The 17956-nt window shown below is 43.6% G+C and overlaps 1 protein-coding gene across 2 annotated transcripts in view; it reads right to left on the reverse strand.

Moving 5' to 3' along the window:
- LOC135554194 (protein shisa-8-like) overlaps positions 1-17956 on the reverse strand; it is an 81508-nt gene that overhangs the window by 15699 nt on the left and 47853 nt on the right. For both annotated transcript variants that reach the window (XM_064986330.1, XM_064986329.1), the window contains exon 3: positions 2641-2757. In XM_064986330.1, coding sequence (XP_064842402.1) covers positions 2641-2757 — 117 coding nt within the window. The remainder of the gene's footprint in view (positions 1-2640; positions 2758-17956) is intronic.

Consider the following 17956-nt stretch of genomic DNA (forward strand, 5'->3'; position numbering starts at 1 on the left):
AGGACGGTAGATCTCCAGGTAGAGGGTTGGGCTGAAGACCCACAGGATGGTAGATCTCCAGGAAGAGGGTTGGGCTGAAGACCCACAGGAAGGTAGATCTCCAGGAAGAGGGTTGGGCTGAAGACCCACAGGAAGGTAGATCTCCAGGAAGAGGGTTGGGCTGAAGACCCACAGGAAGGTAGATCTCCAGGAAGAGGGTTGGGCTGAAGACCCACAGGAAGGTAGATCTCCAGGAAGAGGGTTGGGCTGAAGACCCACAGGAAGGTAGATCTCCAGGAAGAGGTTGGGCTGAAGACCCACAGGAAGGTAGATCTCCAGGAAGAGGGTTGGGCTGAAGACCCACAGGAAGGTAGATCTCCAGGAAGAGGGTTGGGCTGAAGACCCACAGGACGGTAGATCTCCAGGAAGAGGGTTGGGCTGAAGACCCACAGGAAGGTAGATCTCCAGGAAGAGGGTTGGGCTGAAGACCCACAGGAAGGTAGATCTCCAGGAAGAGGGTTGGGCTGAAGACCCACAGGAAGGTAGATCTCCAGGAAGAGGGTTGGGCTGAAGACCCACAGGAAGGTAAATCTCCAGGAAGAGGGTTGGGCTGAAGACCCACAGGACGGTAAATCTCCAGGAAGAGTGTTGGGCTGAAGACCCACAGGACGGTAAATCTCCAGGAAGAGGGTTGGGCTGAAGACCCACAGGACGGTAGATCTCCAGGTAGAGGGTTGGGCTGAAGACCCACAGGATGGTAGATCTCCAGGAAGAGGGTTGGGCTGAAGACCCACAGGAAGGTAGATCTCCAGGAAGAGGGTTGGGCTGAAGACCCACAGGACGGTAAATCTCCAGGTAGAGGGTTGGGCTGAAGACCCACAGGAAGGTAGATCTCCAGGAAGAGGGTTGGGCTGAAGACCCACAGGAAGGTAGATCTCCAGGAAGAGGGTTGGGCTGAAGACCCACAGGAAGGTAGATCTCCAGGAAGAGGGTTGGGCTGAAGACCCACAGGAAGGTAGATCTCCAGGTAGAGGGTTGGGCTGAAGACCCACAGGAAGGTAGATCTCCAGGAAGAGTTGGGCTGAAGACCCACAGGAAGGTAGATCTCCAGGTAGAGGGTTGGGCTGAAGACCCACAGGAAGGTAGATCTCCAGGAAGAGGGTTGGGCTGAAGACCCACAGGAAGGTAGATCTCCAGGAAGAGGGTTGGGCTGAAGACCCACAGGAAGGTAGATCTCCAGGAAGAGGGTTGGGCTGAAGACCCACAGGAAGGTAGATCTCCAGGAAGAGGGTTGGGCTGAAGACCCACAGGAAGGTAGATCTCCAGGAAGAGGGTTGGGCTGAAGACCCACAGGAAGGTAGATCTCCAGGAAGAGGGTTGGGCTGAAGACCCACAGGAAGGTAGATCTCCAGGAAGAGGGTTGGGCTGAAGACCCACAGGATGGTAGATCTCCAGGAAGAGGGTTGGGCTGAAGACCCACAGGAAGGTAGATCTCCAGGAAGAGGGTTGGGCTGAAGACCCACAGGAAGGTAGATCTCCAGGAAGAGGGTTGGGCTGAAGACCCACAGGAAGGTAGATCTCCAGGAAGAGGGTTGGGCTGAAGACCCACAGGAAGGTAGATCTCCAGGAAGAGGGTTGGGCTGAAGACCCACAGGAAGGTAGATCTCCAGGAAGAGGGTTGGGCTGAAGACCCACAGGACGGTAGATCTCCAGGAAGAGGGTTGGGCTGAAGACCCACAGGACGGTAGATCTCCAGGAAGAGGGTTGGGCTGAAGACCCACAGGACGGTAGATCTCCAGGAAGAGGGTTGGGCTGAAGACCCACAGGACGGTAGATCTCCAGGAAGAGGGTTGGGCAGCCCTGCTCTACTTGATTACTCACACATGTTTTTCTCACGTTTCACACAGTCACATGTTTTTCACACCTTTCACACAGTCACAGATGTTTTTCACACCTTTCACACAGTCACAGATGTTTTTCTCACGTTTCACACAGTCACCCATGTTTTCGAGAGCAAAGTATAGGCATGTTATAATTAAGCAATAACGCCCAAGGGGGTGTGGTATATGGCCAATACAATATGGCCTGATACAGCCAGCCATGGTATATTGGCCATATACCACAAAACCATTAGGTGCGTGACTGCTATTATAAACAGGTTACCAACGTAATTAGGAGAGTAAAAATAAATGTCTCGTCATACCCGTGGCCAATCAGCAAGTATTTGTGTGTGTGTGTGTGTGTGTGTGTGTGTGTGTGTGTGTGTGTGTGTGTGTGTGTATTTGCGCGTACACATGTGTGTGTCCGCAGGATCATACGGCTGTCTACTCCATTTATGAGAAAATAATATGTGAAATACTGTAGAGGCTTATCGGGCACCAGCTACACAGTTTATAATATACATTAACATACATTAACATTATATAACATATAACAAACACTCTGTTCAGTACTGGAGTATCACAGGCACTGTGTCTCACGTAATATTGACAGCAGTTCTCAAATACACATGTGTAGAAATATTCAAATGCATAAAATATGTTTATATTATTTAAGTTTGCATGAGTGGATAGGTTTTAATGCATTTCTGTCTATGTGAACTGGTCTGTTGATAGACAGTGCATGTGAAAGGATGTCTGTAGTGAGTGGTGAGTTGCTTACCCACAGCCTTGAGGGAGGCGCACTTGTTAAAGCCCAGACCAAGGTTGTTGTGAGGGTGTGAGAGTGCCATCGCTGGACCCAGGGGTGAGAGGGCAGCGTTATTCAGGTGGTTGTGATCTGAAAGACAGAGAGAGGGAGAGAGATAAAGAAAGCAAGAGAAGAAGAGAGAATGAACTGCTGTTACACCCTTAGTCCATGTGTGTCATCATGTGTACCATCATGTGTATCATCATGTGTACCATCATGTGTACCATCATGTGTGTCATCATGTGTACCATCATCTGTGTCATCATGTGTACCACCATGTGTGCCATCATGTGTATCATCATGTGTATCATCATGTGTATCATCATGTGTACCATCATGTGTACCATCATGTGTGTCATCATGTGTATCATCATGTGTACCATCATGTGTACCATCATGTGTGTCATCATGTGTATCATCATGTGTACCATCATGTGTATCATCATGTGTACCATCATGTGTACCATCATGTGTGTCATCATGTGTACCATCATGTGTGTCATCATGTGTACCACCATGTGTATCATCATGTGTATCATCATGTGTACCATCATGTGTACCATCATGTCTGTCATCATGTGTACCACCATGTGTATCATCATGTGTGTCATCATGTGTACCACCATGTGTACCATCATGTGTACCATCATGTGTGTCATCATGTGTACCATCATGTGTGTCATCATGTGTGTCATCATGTGTATCATCATGTGTACCACCATGTGTACCATCTTGTGTATCATCATGTGTACCACCATGTGTGAGTAATGGTTAATGACCTGTATATTTATGCATCTACTCTGTGCATAGTGGGGGCTGGTGAAGATAAGGATGCATGCTGAGAAAAACATGTGACCACACTGTCCTTTGTAATATTGAGGCAGTCAAATATCCTCCCCTACACTAGAAAAGGTTTTGCTATCTTCAGCTGTTCCCATAGGAGAACCCTTTGGAGAACCACTTTTTGTTCCAGGTAGAACAGTTTAAGGATGCTAATGTGGCCCAGTGGTTGCAGTCCCGGATGTGGCGCTCATTGGCGTGCATGAGCACCGCCTCTCTATCTGCCCCGTGGCGGTGTGAGGCCGGATGGTTTGTTGTGGTACACACATGCAAAGCATCGACATGCAGATGGAAACTCTGCCCAGAGCCATATTTTTAGAGAGTTATGCCAACTTTTAGAATTTTAGAATATTGTTAGAATTCTAGACATTCAGTTACAAAGCATTGTTTAAATATTCCCTATGGTATATTTAGATTGTACATATTGTTTTTGTTTTGAATAACTTGTTGATAGATTAACTGTAATATCTGGTGGTGACCCACGGAGTTGCAGGACTGATTATGTCACGTCTAGCTAGCTTTGCTCATATGATTTGAATGATGCAGCAACACCGGATCAACACCGTCTTACTGGAGCTTATACCATCTCTGAAGCATCACCCAGGTGGCTGCTACATTTCAGGACAATCTAGTCTGTCTACGGAGGAGGAGCTGTGACTAACGAAGACGACTAGGTTCCCGATGAAGAGCTCTGTGGCCTGTCTGTCAGATGTCTCTATCTCCCTGCCTGGCTGTACCAACTATGCTCCCTCCTCTTAAGATACTTCCTTTTCCAAACTGCCTTTCATCCAAAGCTATGGAAGACAATTTTATTTGTGTTTACTTAATGTAATATCTTATGTTGTTCTTGTCTATCACTGTTCTATACTTTGTCATGTATCTGTACGTTTTATGTGGACCCCAGGAAGAGTATCTGCTGCATGTGCAGTAGATAATGGAGATCCTAAAAAACTAAACTAAACCATCGCCCAAGAACTGCCAGATCCCTACATTTGTTTTGTTAAATCGTTTTTAGTTTGTTTTGTTTTTAAAGCGACTTTGAGATTCTACCTGGAATGAAAAACCCTATATTAAATCAATATTATTATTATTAATAATACCATGGCATTGTTGAATACTCCTTTCTGATTGGCTTGAAGGGCATTCTAGAGTGTTTATTATTTAAGTGATAATGCCCGAAAAGCCAGTGTTTGGAGGATATATTGGCACAGGTGTTGTTAGGCAAACCATGCCAATATATACTCCAAACACCAGCTTCGAGGGCATTATCACTTTTATACAACGGGTTACCAACATATTCAAATAATTATTGACATATTTTCATTCAAAACGTTATTTTGATTAATTTATTCATACTATTTCATCCTTCCACAAGACATAATCCCGACACAAATCTAGGGTTGCTACCCAAGCTAGCTGGTCATTCATTCTATCGGCCCAGTCGTTCAGCCTTTTTGTTCTGTATCTATGAACATGACCCAGTTGTTCGTTCTAAATTTTCCATTGCAATACTTGCTGGCAACGTTAGTGGGGTTGTGTTGAGGATCAGCGAAGTGGAGATGTTGTTTCCTACCTTCAACACCTGGGGGGCGGCCCATCAGGAAGTCCAGGACCCAATTGCAAAGGGCGGGGTTGAGTCCCAGGGCCTCAAGCTAAATGATGAGCTTGGAGAGTACTATGGTGTTGAATGCGGAGCTTTTGTCAATGAACAGCATTTTGACATAGGTATTCCTCTTGTCCAGATGGGTTAGGGCAGTGTGCAGTGTGATGGCGATTGCATCATCTGTGGACTTATTGGGGCAGTAAGCAAATTGAAGTGGGTCTCGGGTGGCAGGTAAGGTGGAGGTGATATGATCATTGACTAGCCTCTCAAAGCACATCATGATGACAAAATTGAGTGCCACGGGGCGATAGTTATTATAGTTACATTTGCCAACTTGGGTACAGGAACAATGGTAGCCATCTTGAAGCATGTGGGGGCAGCAGACTGGGATAGGGAGAGATTGAATATGCCCTTAAACACACCAGCCAGCTGGTCTGCACATGCTCTGAGGATGCGGATTGGGATGCCGCCTGGGCCGGCAGCCTTAAATGTCTTACTCACGTCGGCCACGGAGAAGGAGAGCCCATTTAGCTGCATTTGCGCTTGTTCAAGCAGTTTTCTAGTGACATTTCTTTGGATACATCCACAACAATGAGCTAATCATGCACAATTTTGTCTGGCATAGAAAACGTGCTCTTTCATCAGTACACTGTTGCTCAGAGGAGCTAGCCAACAACACAACTAACGCAATAACTTCAAACTGAAGATGGAAAGACACCAAAGTAGATGCACTTAATTTTGTTTGACCTGTTTTTTATTGATAGTTCTTTTTATGTATCAATAACAATTATGCTGATTGGAGATCAAATTTAAATATTGAAACAATGTTGCAAATGTTGGAGAGACAGACAGCAAGGTTTATACAAATCTCCTCTGTTGAAAACAAAATGTTAGTCTAAAAGAAATGTGAGATAATGTCTTTTTATAGCGGAGATCAAGTTTATAAATTGCCTGGCTGGGTTGATGAGACAGTGGATTGCGCAGTCAGATGGAACAGAGTAAACAGGCATTTTAAAAAATAGACAGAGGCTGTGATATATTGTCCATATATCACAAACCCCCGAGGTGCCTTATTGCTATTATAAACTGGTTACCTATGTAATTAGAGCAGTAAAAATAAACTTTTTGTCATACCCATGGTATACGTTCTCATATACCATGGCTCTCAGCCAATCAGCATTCAGGGCTCGAACCACCCAGTTTATAATACCCTATAATGCATGGTAGAATTCAATAGTTAATACTTACATTCTATGTTTGAGCTGCTTTTGAAAGCAAAAGTCGAATTGAAAACGTTATTGGCATTGTTGAATTCGATGTTCATAATTACAAGCTAGAACTTACGGTTTTGTTAGCTAAACTCTGTATTGTCTGTATTGTTTGGTTACCATAGTAACTACTGTTGTTACAGTTGAAGTCAGAAGTTTACATACACTTAGGTTAGAGTCATTAAAACTTGTTTTTCAACCACTCCACAAATGTTTTGTTAACGAACTATAGTTTTGGCAAGTCGGTTAGGACATCTACTTTGTGCATGACACAAGTGATTTTTCCAAAAATTGTTTACAGACAGATTATTTCACTTAATATTCACAATTTCAGTGGGTGAGAAGCTTACATACACTAAGTTGACTGTGCCTTTAAACAGCTTGGAAAATTCCAGAAAATTATGTTATGGCTTTTAGAAGCTTCTGATAGGCTAATTGACATCATTTGAGTCAATTGGAGGTGTACCTGTGGATGTATTTGACATCATGGAAAAATCAAAATAAATCAGCCAAGACCTCAGAAAACAATTTGTAGACCTCCACAAGTCTGGTTCATACTTGGGAGCAATTTCCAAATGCCTGAAGGTACCACGTTCATCTGAGCAAATAATATTATGTATAAGTATAAACACCATGGGACCACGCAGCCGTCATACCGCTCAGGAAGGAGACGCGTTCTGTCTCCTAGAGATGAACGTACTTTGGTTCAAAAAGTGCAAATCAATCCCAGAACAACAGCAAAGGACCTTGTGAAGATGCTGGAGGAAACCGGTACCAAAGTATCTATATCCACAGTTAAACAAGTCCTATATCGACATAACCTGATAGGCCGCTCAGGAAGGAAGAAACCACTGCTCCAAAACCGCCATAAAAAAGCCAGACTACGGTTTGCAACTGCACATGGGGACAAAGATCATACTTTTTGGAGAAATGTCCTCTGGTCTGATGAAACAAAAATAGAACTGTTTGGCCATAATGACTATCATTATGTTTACATTTACATTACATTTAAGTCATTTAGCAGACGCTCTTATCCAGAGCGACTTACAATGTTTGGAGGAGAAAGGGGGAGGCTTGCAAGTCAAAGAACTCCATCCCAACCATGAAGCATGGGGGTGGCAGCATCATGTTGTGGGGGTGCTTTGCTGTAGGGGGGACTGGTGCACTTCACAAAATAGATGGCAACATGAGGCAGGAAAATGATGTGGATATATTGAAGCAACATCTCAAGACATCAGTCAGGAAGTTAAAACTTGGTTGCAAATGGGTCTTCCAAATGGATAATGACCCCAAACATACTTCCAAAGTTGTGGCAAAATGGCTTAACGAAGTCAAGGTATTGGAGTGGCCATCACAAAGCCCTGACCTCAATCCTATAGAACATTTGTGGGCAGAACTGAAAAAGTGTGTGCGAACAAAGAGGCCTACAAACCTGACTCAGTTACACCAGCTCTGTCGGGAGGAATGGGCCAAAATTCACCCAACTTATTGAGGGAAGCTTGTTGAAGGTTATCTGAAACGTTTGACCCAAGTTAAACAATTTAAAGACAATGCTACCAAATACTAATTGAGTGTATGTAAACTTCTGACCCATGGGGAATGTGATGATACATTCTGAATCAATCTGAAATAAATCATTCTCTACTATTATTCTGACATTTCACATTCTTAAAATAAAGTGGAGGGGCCTCCCAGGTGGCTCAGTGGTTAAGGACACTGTACTGCAGCACCAGCTGTGCCACCAGAGACTGGGTTCGCGCCCAGGCTCTGTGGTAACAGGCCGTGACCGGGAGGTCCGTGGGGCGACGCACAATTGGCCCAGCGTCGTCCGGGTTAGGGAGGGTAGGGATATCCTTGTCCTCTCACGCAACCAGTGACTCCTGTGGCGGGCCGGGCGCAGTGCGCACTAACCAAGGTTGCCAGGTGCACGGTGTTTCCTCCGACACATTGGTGTGGCTGGCTTCCGGGTTGGATGCGCGCTGTGTTAAGAAGCAGTACGGCTTGGTTGGGTTGTGTATCGGAGGACGCATGACTTTCAACCTTCGTCTCTCCTGAGCCCGTACGGGAGTTGTAGCGATGAGACAAGATAGTAGCTACTAAACAATTGGATACCACGAAATTGGGGAGAAAACGGGGTAAAATGTATAAAAAATTAAAATAAATAAATATTAAAAAAGTGATGATCCTAACTGACCTAAGACAGGGAATTTTTTACTAGGATTAAATGTCAGGAATTGGGAAACTGAGTTTAAATGTATTTGGCTAAGGTGTATGTAAACTTCCGACTTCAACTGTATCTAGTAAACTTGCTACTTCCGTGGATGTTGAACACATTTCTACTGGCAAATTAACACATTTCTAGGAGCAAATGTGTTAATTATAGGAATTGTATAAAAGGGATAATCAACTCGGGGTTCTAGGCTGGAAAATAATGCAACTCCAACACCTTCCACGTTGTTTATTATTTTCCATAGAACACATAGCCCCTCGTTGATTATTCCTTACGTAATGTTAATGGTGAACTAACACGGCTGCCACAGAATGTTAAAGTGGCATGTAAATATATCATAATGCTCATTCTAGACATTCAGTAACATGACATTGTTGAAATATTTCCCATGTAATGTTAATGGGGAGCTAACATGGCATAGAATACGTAAGGTGGAATTTTGAAATTTGGTTGTGCATCAGCAGTCACTCAATTAGCCCATGTCAACCCACGAGCCACTGCAGCACCTCATAATGAGTCATGTTTTTGTGTGGCCCCCACCCCTAAGTTGGCCCTCTATGTTCTAATATGTTCTGCCTAATATGTTCTGGCTATGTGGAGCGGGAAGCCAGGGATCTAGTGGAGGTTCAGGGTCAATGCTGTGTGTGTTCCATCAGACACACATAGGGTACAACATGTAAACATACAAAAGACATGTAGCAATTAAAAAACATGATTGTATCCACTATGTTCATTTGTTCATAATGGTAAGGTGACTGCTACACAAGCATAATTGAAATGACACCACAACTGCCCTAATACGGTATGTTCAACAGTGACATTTTTGTATGGCTTGTGATTTTAAACATTCTGTAAGTGGAACATGCCGTACACACTACCATACACACAAACACCTACTCTTTCAAGGGTTTTTCTTTATTTTTACTATTTTCTACATTGCAGAATAATAGTGAAGACATCAAAACTATGGAATAACACATATAGAATCATGTAGTAACCAAAAAATTATTAAACAAATAAAAATATATTTTATATTTGAAATTCTTCAAATAGCCATCCTTTGCCTTGATGTCAACCAGCTTCACCTGGAATGCTTTTCCAACAGTCTTGGAAGAGTTCCCTCATATGCTGAGCACTTGTTGGCTGCTTTTCCTTCACTCTGCAGTCCGACTCATCCCAAACCATCTCAATTTGATTGAGGTCGGGTGATTGTGGAGGCCAGGTCATCTGATGCAGCACTCCATCACTCTCCTTCTTGGTAAAATAGCCCTTACACAGCCTGGAAGTGTTTCGGGTCATTGTACTGTTGAAAATCAAATGATAGTCCCACGAATTCCAAACCAGAGGGGATGGTGTATCGGTGCATAATGATGTGGTAGCCATGCTGGATAAGTGTGCCTTGAATTCCAAATAAATCACAGACAGTGTCACCAGCAAAGCACCCCCACACCATAACACCTCCTCCTAAATATGGTGGGAAATACACATGCGGAGATCATCCGTTCACAAAGACACGGCTGTTGGAACCAAAAATCTCCAATTTGGACTCCAGACCAAATGACACATTTCCACCGTCTCTTCTTCTTATTGGTGTTCTTTAGTAGTGGTTTCTTTGCAGCAATTCATCCATGAAGGTTTAATACACACATTCTCCTCTGAACAGTTGATGTTGAGATTTGTCTGTTACTTGAACTCTGTGAAGCATTTATTTGAGCTGCAATTTCTGAGGCTGGTAACTATAATGAACGTATCCTCTGCAGCAGAGGTAACTCTGGGTCTTCCTTTCCTGTGGCGGTCCTCATGAGAGCCAGTTCCATCATAGCACTTGATGGTTTTGGCAACTGCACTAGAAGAAACTTATCAAAGTTCTTGAAATGTTCCGTAGTGACTGACCTTCATGTCTTAAAGTAATGATGGACTGTCATTTATCTTTGCTTATTTGAGCTGTTCTTGCCATAATATGGACTTTTACCAAATAGGGTTATCTTCTGTATACCAACCCTACCTTGTCACAACACAACTGATTGGCTCAAACGCATTAAGAAGGAAAGAAATTCTACAAACAAACTTTTAAGAAGGCACACCTGTTAATTGAAATGCACTCCAGGTGACTACCTCATAAGGCTGGTTGAGAGAATGCCAAGAGTGTGCAAAGCTGTCATCAAGGCAAAGGGTGGCTATTTGAAGAATCTCAAATATAACATATATTTTGAATTGTTTAACACTTTTTTGGATACTACATGATTCCATATGTGTTATTTCATAGTTTCACAAAAACTATGAATGTGTAGGTGTTCTAAACATTTTGACTCAAAAGTTTACACTGAACAAATGTGACAGGCAGAGAGGCTGGTTCACTCTGGCCCTCTCCTATTTTCACAGCAAATGAAACCCTGCAGTCCTCAAGTTCTAGCAGGCTCACCAATCCAGTGAGGTGATGCTGGTGTTCAGGCCAATGACAAGAGAGGAAGCTAGCTAGCATGACAACAACAGCAACCTGACCTGAGATGACCGACAGTTGCCCAAATGTAAGCACCAGAGGGTGACAAAGGGTTAAATATTTGTGTCGTTTTAGATGCATCTTTGCAACTTAGAATATAATTGATTCACACATCATTGTTAGACTCTCTGAAAGGTTACTAGTCATTGGATATTCATTTAAATTATATAAAGCTATATAGTTACTGTACATGGCTGTTGTGTGTGTCCCTGGTGAGGACATTTTAAAATAGTCACTAAATATGTTTCACATTTCAGTGAATAGATAGAATGATAACTTTTTGTAAGTGAACCATGTGTGCTTCCAGGTCATTATGTAACAATGTACAACATGTTTGGAAGGCATTGTTATGTCTGGTTCACTTAGTGGCAGGAAAAGTTACCAAACACAGAGCAATACAGTAGCCCTGGATGGGGTCTGAATCGTCTGAGCCATGTTATGTATCGCATCAATGGAAACCATGCAAGGAGACTAAAGGAGCGGTAGAGAAGAGCGGCGAGGGAAGGATGACACTGAAATTGACTGATTGAATTAGAAATTAATCTTCACATCCCCGTGCAATTGATATGTGATTATGACACACACTGAGGGAGCCATGCGCAAAATTGACTGTCTTTCGTGCCACAATGCACCACTGCTCTACACTCCACTCCACCCCAAGGAGAATAGTGAGACTGGCGCCGGCCACCAAGGCTCACTCGCTCCCTGGCTGATGAGCTGTGAAGCGTTTGATTCTGGCGAGCAGGACATTTCCCACCAGTTCTCCCTCTCAAGAGGGGCCCGTCTCTCTGCAATCCCAGCAGTCATCTGAGCTGGCACCCCTAATGAGCTCTGTCTCTCACAAAGATTCCCTCGGAATCCCTTTCCCCTCTGACTGAGAACTCTGGAATGCACTTCGACTGCCTGGCTGGCCAGAGCTATGCCCCACTCGGAGTCTTCACAGCTTGGTGCTTGTTAAATCCAACTCTTTTTCATTATTCTTTTGTTTGTATCTTTGTATTTATTTTTGACAGGTTAAAAGTACATTTACATTGTAATCCTACTAACAACTAACTTTCTAACTCCGCCCATAACTTCCAGACTTTAGAGCATTCACAGAAGGCATGAATTATTGAGTCATTCTTAGTTTTACACTTAAGACATGACTCTGCCGTTATGCTGTTAAATCATCCAACTCTAACTGACTAATCAGCAGTGGAAAGAGGAGAGGCCAAGAGAGAGAGGTGAAGAGAGACATATCTAGAGAGAAAAATCAACAAATTGAATTGATAAAAAAAATCCTTGGCTTCTGTCCAGTTTGACCACAGGGTTATGTGCTGGTGACATGGGGTGGTGGGTGGTGGTGGTGGTAGTCGTGGTGTGGATGGGGCTGGACACTGTGTCCACACTGTGTGTGATGGCCATCTGTGCTGCAATGATGGGGTTGAATATCCACGGATATGAGAGTGTCTTTTTTTTAATGAAGTTTGTGCGTAGGTTCCTTGAGTCTGTACGCACAGAACAAGGTTTAGAGAGAGTGTACGGTTTTGAAGTGGGTACGAGTGTGAGTGCCTCTGCAAATAAGGATTTGTATGTTGATATGAATTTCAAATTATGTGTGTGTGTGTGTGTGTGTGTGTGTGTGTGTGTGTGTGTGTGTGTGTGTGTGTGTGTGTGTGTGTGTGTGTGTGTGTGTGTGTGTGTGACAGAGAGCTAGATAGAGGGGGAGAGAGAAAAGACAGAGAGTAAAAGAGAGTGAGTGCAAGGGAGAGATTTGGATTTGTGTGTGTGTGTGTACACATTGTGAATGAGTCGGAGCTGGTGTGCAGTACACTGCTGGGTGATGGCCTAATTCAGCAGGGCTGAACTTCAAAGGGCTCTAGTGCTGCAAGGGTTTCAGCAGAGCTGCCACTGACATGGCTCTGAAACACAGAGACAGAGTAGGGGGCGAGAGACTGTGCACAACACCATCAATAGATTAAATACTGATATCGCAGAGCAAGAGGCGTTTTACACTTCATGAGAAAATATGAGAGATTGAGCAGACAAGCAAGTGAAAGGGAGAGCATGAGAGGGAGAGCATGAGAGGGAGAGAAAGAGAGAATTGAGAACTCCACAGGGAAGATGTTAAAAAGACAGAGAAAGTGGGGGTAAGAGAGACATCTGTCACTGACAGGCTGTTCTGCCATGTTGCACCCCCCCTCCCCCCAATAAACAGAAAATATGCTTCACTTCATTTAAACACATCCCTCTCCCTTTCTCTTCCTCAGTCTACCCCACTCTCCATCTCTCTTCCTCTACCCCACTCGCCATCTCTCTTCCTTTACCCCACTCGCCATCTCTCTTCCTCTACCCCACTCGCCATCTCTCTTCCTCTACCCCACTCGCCATCTCTCTTCCTCTACCCCACTCTCCATCTCTCTTCCTCTACCCCACTCGCCATCTCTCTTCCTCTACCCCACTCGCCATCTCTCTTCCTCTACCCCACTCGCCATCTCTCTTCCTCTACCCCACTCGCCATCTCTCTTCCTCATTCTACCCCACTCTCCATCTCTCTTCCTCTACCCCACTCGCCATCTCTCTTCCTCTACCCCACTCTCCATCTCTCTTCCTCTACCCCACTCGCCATCTCTCTTCCTCTACCCCACTCTCCATCTCTCTTCCTCTACCCCACTCGCCATCTCTCTTCCTCTACCCCACTCGCCATCTCTCTTCCTCTACCCCACTCGCCATCTCTCTTCCTCTACCCCACTCGCCATCTCTCTTCCTCTACCCCACTCGCCATCTCTCTTCCTCTACCCCACTCTCCATCTCTCTTCCTCTACCCCACTCGCCATCTCTCTTCCTCTACCCCACTCTCCATCTCTCTTCCTCTACCCCACTCGCCATCTCTCTTCCTCTACCCCACTCTCCATCTCTCTTCCTCTACCCCACTCTCCATCTCTCTTCCTCTACCCCCCTCGCCATCTCTCCCTCTCCCTATCTTTCTTTCCATCTACCCCCTCTATACCTCTCCATCTCTCTCTCACTCCCTGCCTCTCTTGTTCAGCTTCACAGATCTCTTTCCCCCTATAGCTCTCCGTCTAGTGCAGTTTGTTGCAGTAAGCTGATTAGCCCTGAAAAGCATTCGCATGCCCTTACACTGCAGATTAAGACACCTAGCAATAAACTCCTGTGCTGTGACAAAATGACCCTGCCTCTCCTCTCCTCTCAACTACAACTGGGGCACTGAAATCACAGTGTCTCACACTCACACACGCATGTGTGCGCACACTCACATACATACTGTACACACTTTGTCTCTCTCTCACACAGACACATTCTCTTTCTCTCAAGCACACACACCTGCCTAGTTCTCTAATCTAACAACTAAAACTCAAGTAATGAAATCACTCTCTTTCTCACACAGACATATGTTACTATCATTAGACTCTCCCTTTCTGTATACTGAAATTACTCAATTTAAACTCACACAAATGTGGCTTGGGTTTGGCAGCTGAAGTAAGCCCTCCCTATATAAACATGAGAAGATTCTAATTTCCAGAGCGCTAAGTACCCTGCCTGCCTGTACTTGTGATGGAGTGTGCATTGGGCCATCTGTTGTGCTTACTTGAAAAGCTTTATAGGGATGTGTTTGGGAGATCAGCTTTCTGCTGCTCATTCTCACTCTCTAGCTCTTTCCACATCACACTGTCTTATCCAACTCGCTCTCTCTCTTTATCACTCACTACCAGTCCCCACTTTCTTCTCTATTTATTTTGTTATTTTTTTCCTTTGTCTCTTTCTTCTTTCTTTTATTTAAGGTGTGGATCAGCTTTAAAATTGCAGATAGATTGTTGCTTCCATCGGTGTAATTGTCTGCATCATTTCCAATCCCTTATATTTTTGTGGTAAATATATCTATATACAGTTGAAGTCGGAAGTTTACATACACTTAGGTTGGAGTCATTAAAACTCGTTTTTCAACCACTCCACACATTTCTTGTTAACAAACTATAGTTTTGGCAAGTCGGTTAGGACATCTACTTTGTGCATGACACAAGTAATTTTTCCAACAATTGTTTACAGACAGATTATTTCACTTGTAATTCACTGTATCACAATTCCAGTGGGTCAGAAGTTTACATACACTAAGTTGAATGTGCCTTTTAAACAGCTTTTAAATTCCAGAAAATATGTCATGGCTTAGAAAGCTTCTGATAGGCTAATTGACATCATTTGAATCAATTGGAGGTGTACCTGTGGATGTATTTCAAGGCCTACCTTCAAACTCAGTGCCTCTTTGCTTGACATCATGGAAAATCAAAAGAAATCAGCCAAGACCTCAGAAAAACAATTGTAGACCTCCACAAGTCTGGTTCATCCTTGGGAGCAATTTCCAAATGCCTGAAGGTACCACGTTCATCAGTAGAAACAATAGTACGCAAGTATAAACACCATGGGACCACGCAGCCGTCATACCGCTCAGGAAGGAAACGCATTCTGTCTCCTAGAGATTAATGCACTTTGGTGCGAAAAGTGCAACTCAATCCCATAGCAAAAGCAAAGGACCTTGTGAAGATGCTGGAGGAAACCGGTACAGAGAACGCGTCTCCTTCCTGAGCGGTGTGATGGCTGCGTGGTCCCATGGTGTTTATACTTGCGTACTATTGTTTCTACTGATGAACTTGGTACCTTCAGCCGTTTGGAAATTGCTCCCAAGGATGAACCAGACTTGTGGAGGTCTACAATTTTTTCTGAGATCTTTGCTGATTTCTTTTGATTTTCCTATGATGTCAAGCAAAGAGGCACTGAGTTTGAAGGTAGGCCTTGAAATACATCCACAGGTACACCTCCAATTGACTCGAATGATGTCAATTAGCCTATCAGAAGCTTCTAAAGCCATGACATAATTTTCTGGAATTTTCCAAGCTGTTTAAAGGCACATTCAACTTACTGAATGTAAACTTCTGACCCACTCGAATTGTGATACAGTGAATTTTTGTGAAATAATCTGTCTGTAAACAATTGTTGGAAAAATTACTTGTGTCATGCGCAAAGTAGATGTCCTAACCGACTTGCCAAATCTATAGTTTGTTAACAAGAAATGTGTGGAGTGGTTGAAAAATTAGTTTTAATGACTCCAACCTAAGTGTATGTAAACTTCTGACTTCAACTGTACATATACACACTTTTTTTAATATACCTTCATTTATTATTCCCTGCAAGTAGCCTGGTGGTTAGAGCATTGGGCCAGTAAACAAAAGGTTGCTGGATTAAATCCCTAATGTAAAAATCTGTCATGTTGCCCCTGAACAAGGCAGTTAACCTGCTGTTCCTGGTACACTCACTACCAGTCCCCAATAAGAATTTGTTCTTAACTGACTTACCTAGTTAAATAAAGGTTAAAAAAAGAAACCCTCCCTCAATTGGAGTAAACTAATAAACAATAACACTCAGTCTTCTACTTCCAGTTTATATACATTTTACAGACACAATCAATTTTACAATAGTTATGTTTGGTTTGTTTTTAGTCCTGTTCTTCATTTATTTCTGATGTCCATCCAATTTGATTTCTATTTGTAACTGTGCTATTTCACAAAAGTTCCTATATACATTTTACAGACCCTGTATGTTTTACATTTGTTATCTTGTTGCTATTAGTCAACCCCTCCCATCTATCTCTTAACATCATCCATTTTAGATTTCTGTTTGCCATATATTTGCCACTTCCTTCTCTTTAGTTTACTTTATATCTCTTCTTTCTCTCAGTTCCTGTCTGTCCCTCCACCTGAGAGGAGGACTGAATTGAAGGCTTAGCCAGGACAATGGGTTTGCTGCGGTCAGCACAGACCAGCCCAACTTAGTGATTTAAAAGGCCCCTCTGACCTTCTGTCTTGTACACACAAACACACGCCGTGGTGAATTATAGTCCATTAAAGTCAATTCCCCCTCAGTGCACCATCGCGAGTCAAAGTCATCAGGGCTGTGCTGAGACATCTTTCTGTGCTACAGTTATCAATGTACACAACACACACACACACACACACACACACACACACACACACACACACACACACACACACACACACACACACACACACACACACACACACACACACACACACACACACACACACACACACACACACACACACACACACGTATAGTTGCAAAGCTATTCTCATGTGTAGCAAAAACTGCCAGTTAATGAGAGATCGAAGGACAATTCTTGCCTTTCTCTGATCTAACAGGTGGCCCACAAACAGGAAAATAACAGCACAGTACAATAGTAGTACTCAGAGTGGCATCTCGGAGTCAGGCTTTGGCATAAGTAGCATGAGTCCTTGTCCCCATCCTGCGTGGTGTCAACGGTACAGGCTGGTAGCAGTGGTGTAATGGTTTGGGGAATATTTTGCTGACACCAGTTAGGTCCCTTGATACCAATTGAGCAACGTTTCCATGCCCCGACAAATTCAAGCTGTTCTGGAGGCAAAGGGGCCGGTACTATTTGGGTGTACCTAATAAACTGGCCACCGAGTTTAATCAATAACTTCCTAAGATCCTATCACTGTGAGTAAGATAATGCGCTTGTTTGAATACATGACGTGTTTGAGGGTTTCCCACTGGGCACAGAGGTCAGTTGTCAACTAATGTGAATTCAACATGAAATCAGCAAAACATTTCTCTACGACATTGGATTTGGGTGAAAAAATACTAAATTCCCTTACTTTGATGACTTTTTGCAAATCCAATCAGTTTTTCAAGTTGATTTAACATCATAGATATAGATATTAGATGTCATAGACATAGATATTTGTTGTTGAAATGACATGGAAACACAGTTGATTCAACCAGATTTTCCAGTGAATCTCTCCCAGATAGAATTC

This window comes from Oncorhynchus masou, chromosome 14, assembly GCF_036934945.1.
Source record: "Oncorhynchus masou masou isolate Uvic2021 chromosome 14, UVic_Omas_1.1, whole genome shotgun sequence".
Classification (NCBI taxonomy): Eukaryota; Metazoa; Chordata; class Actinopteri; order Salmoniformes; family Salmonidae; genus Oncorhynchus; species Oncorhynchus masou.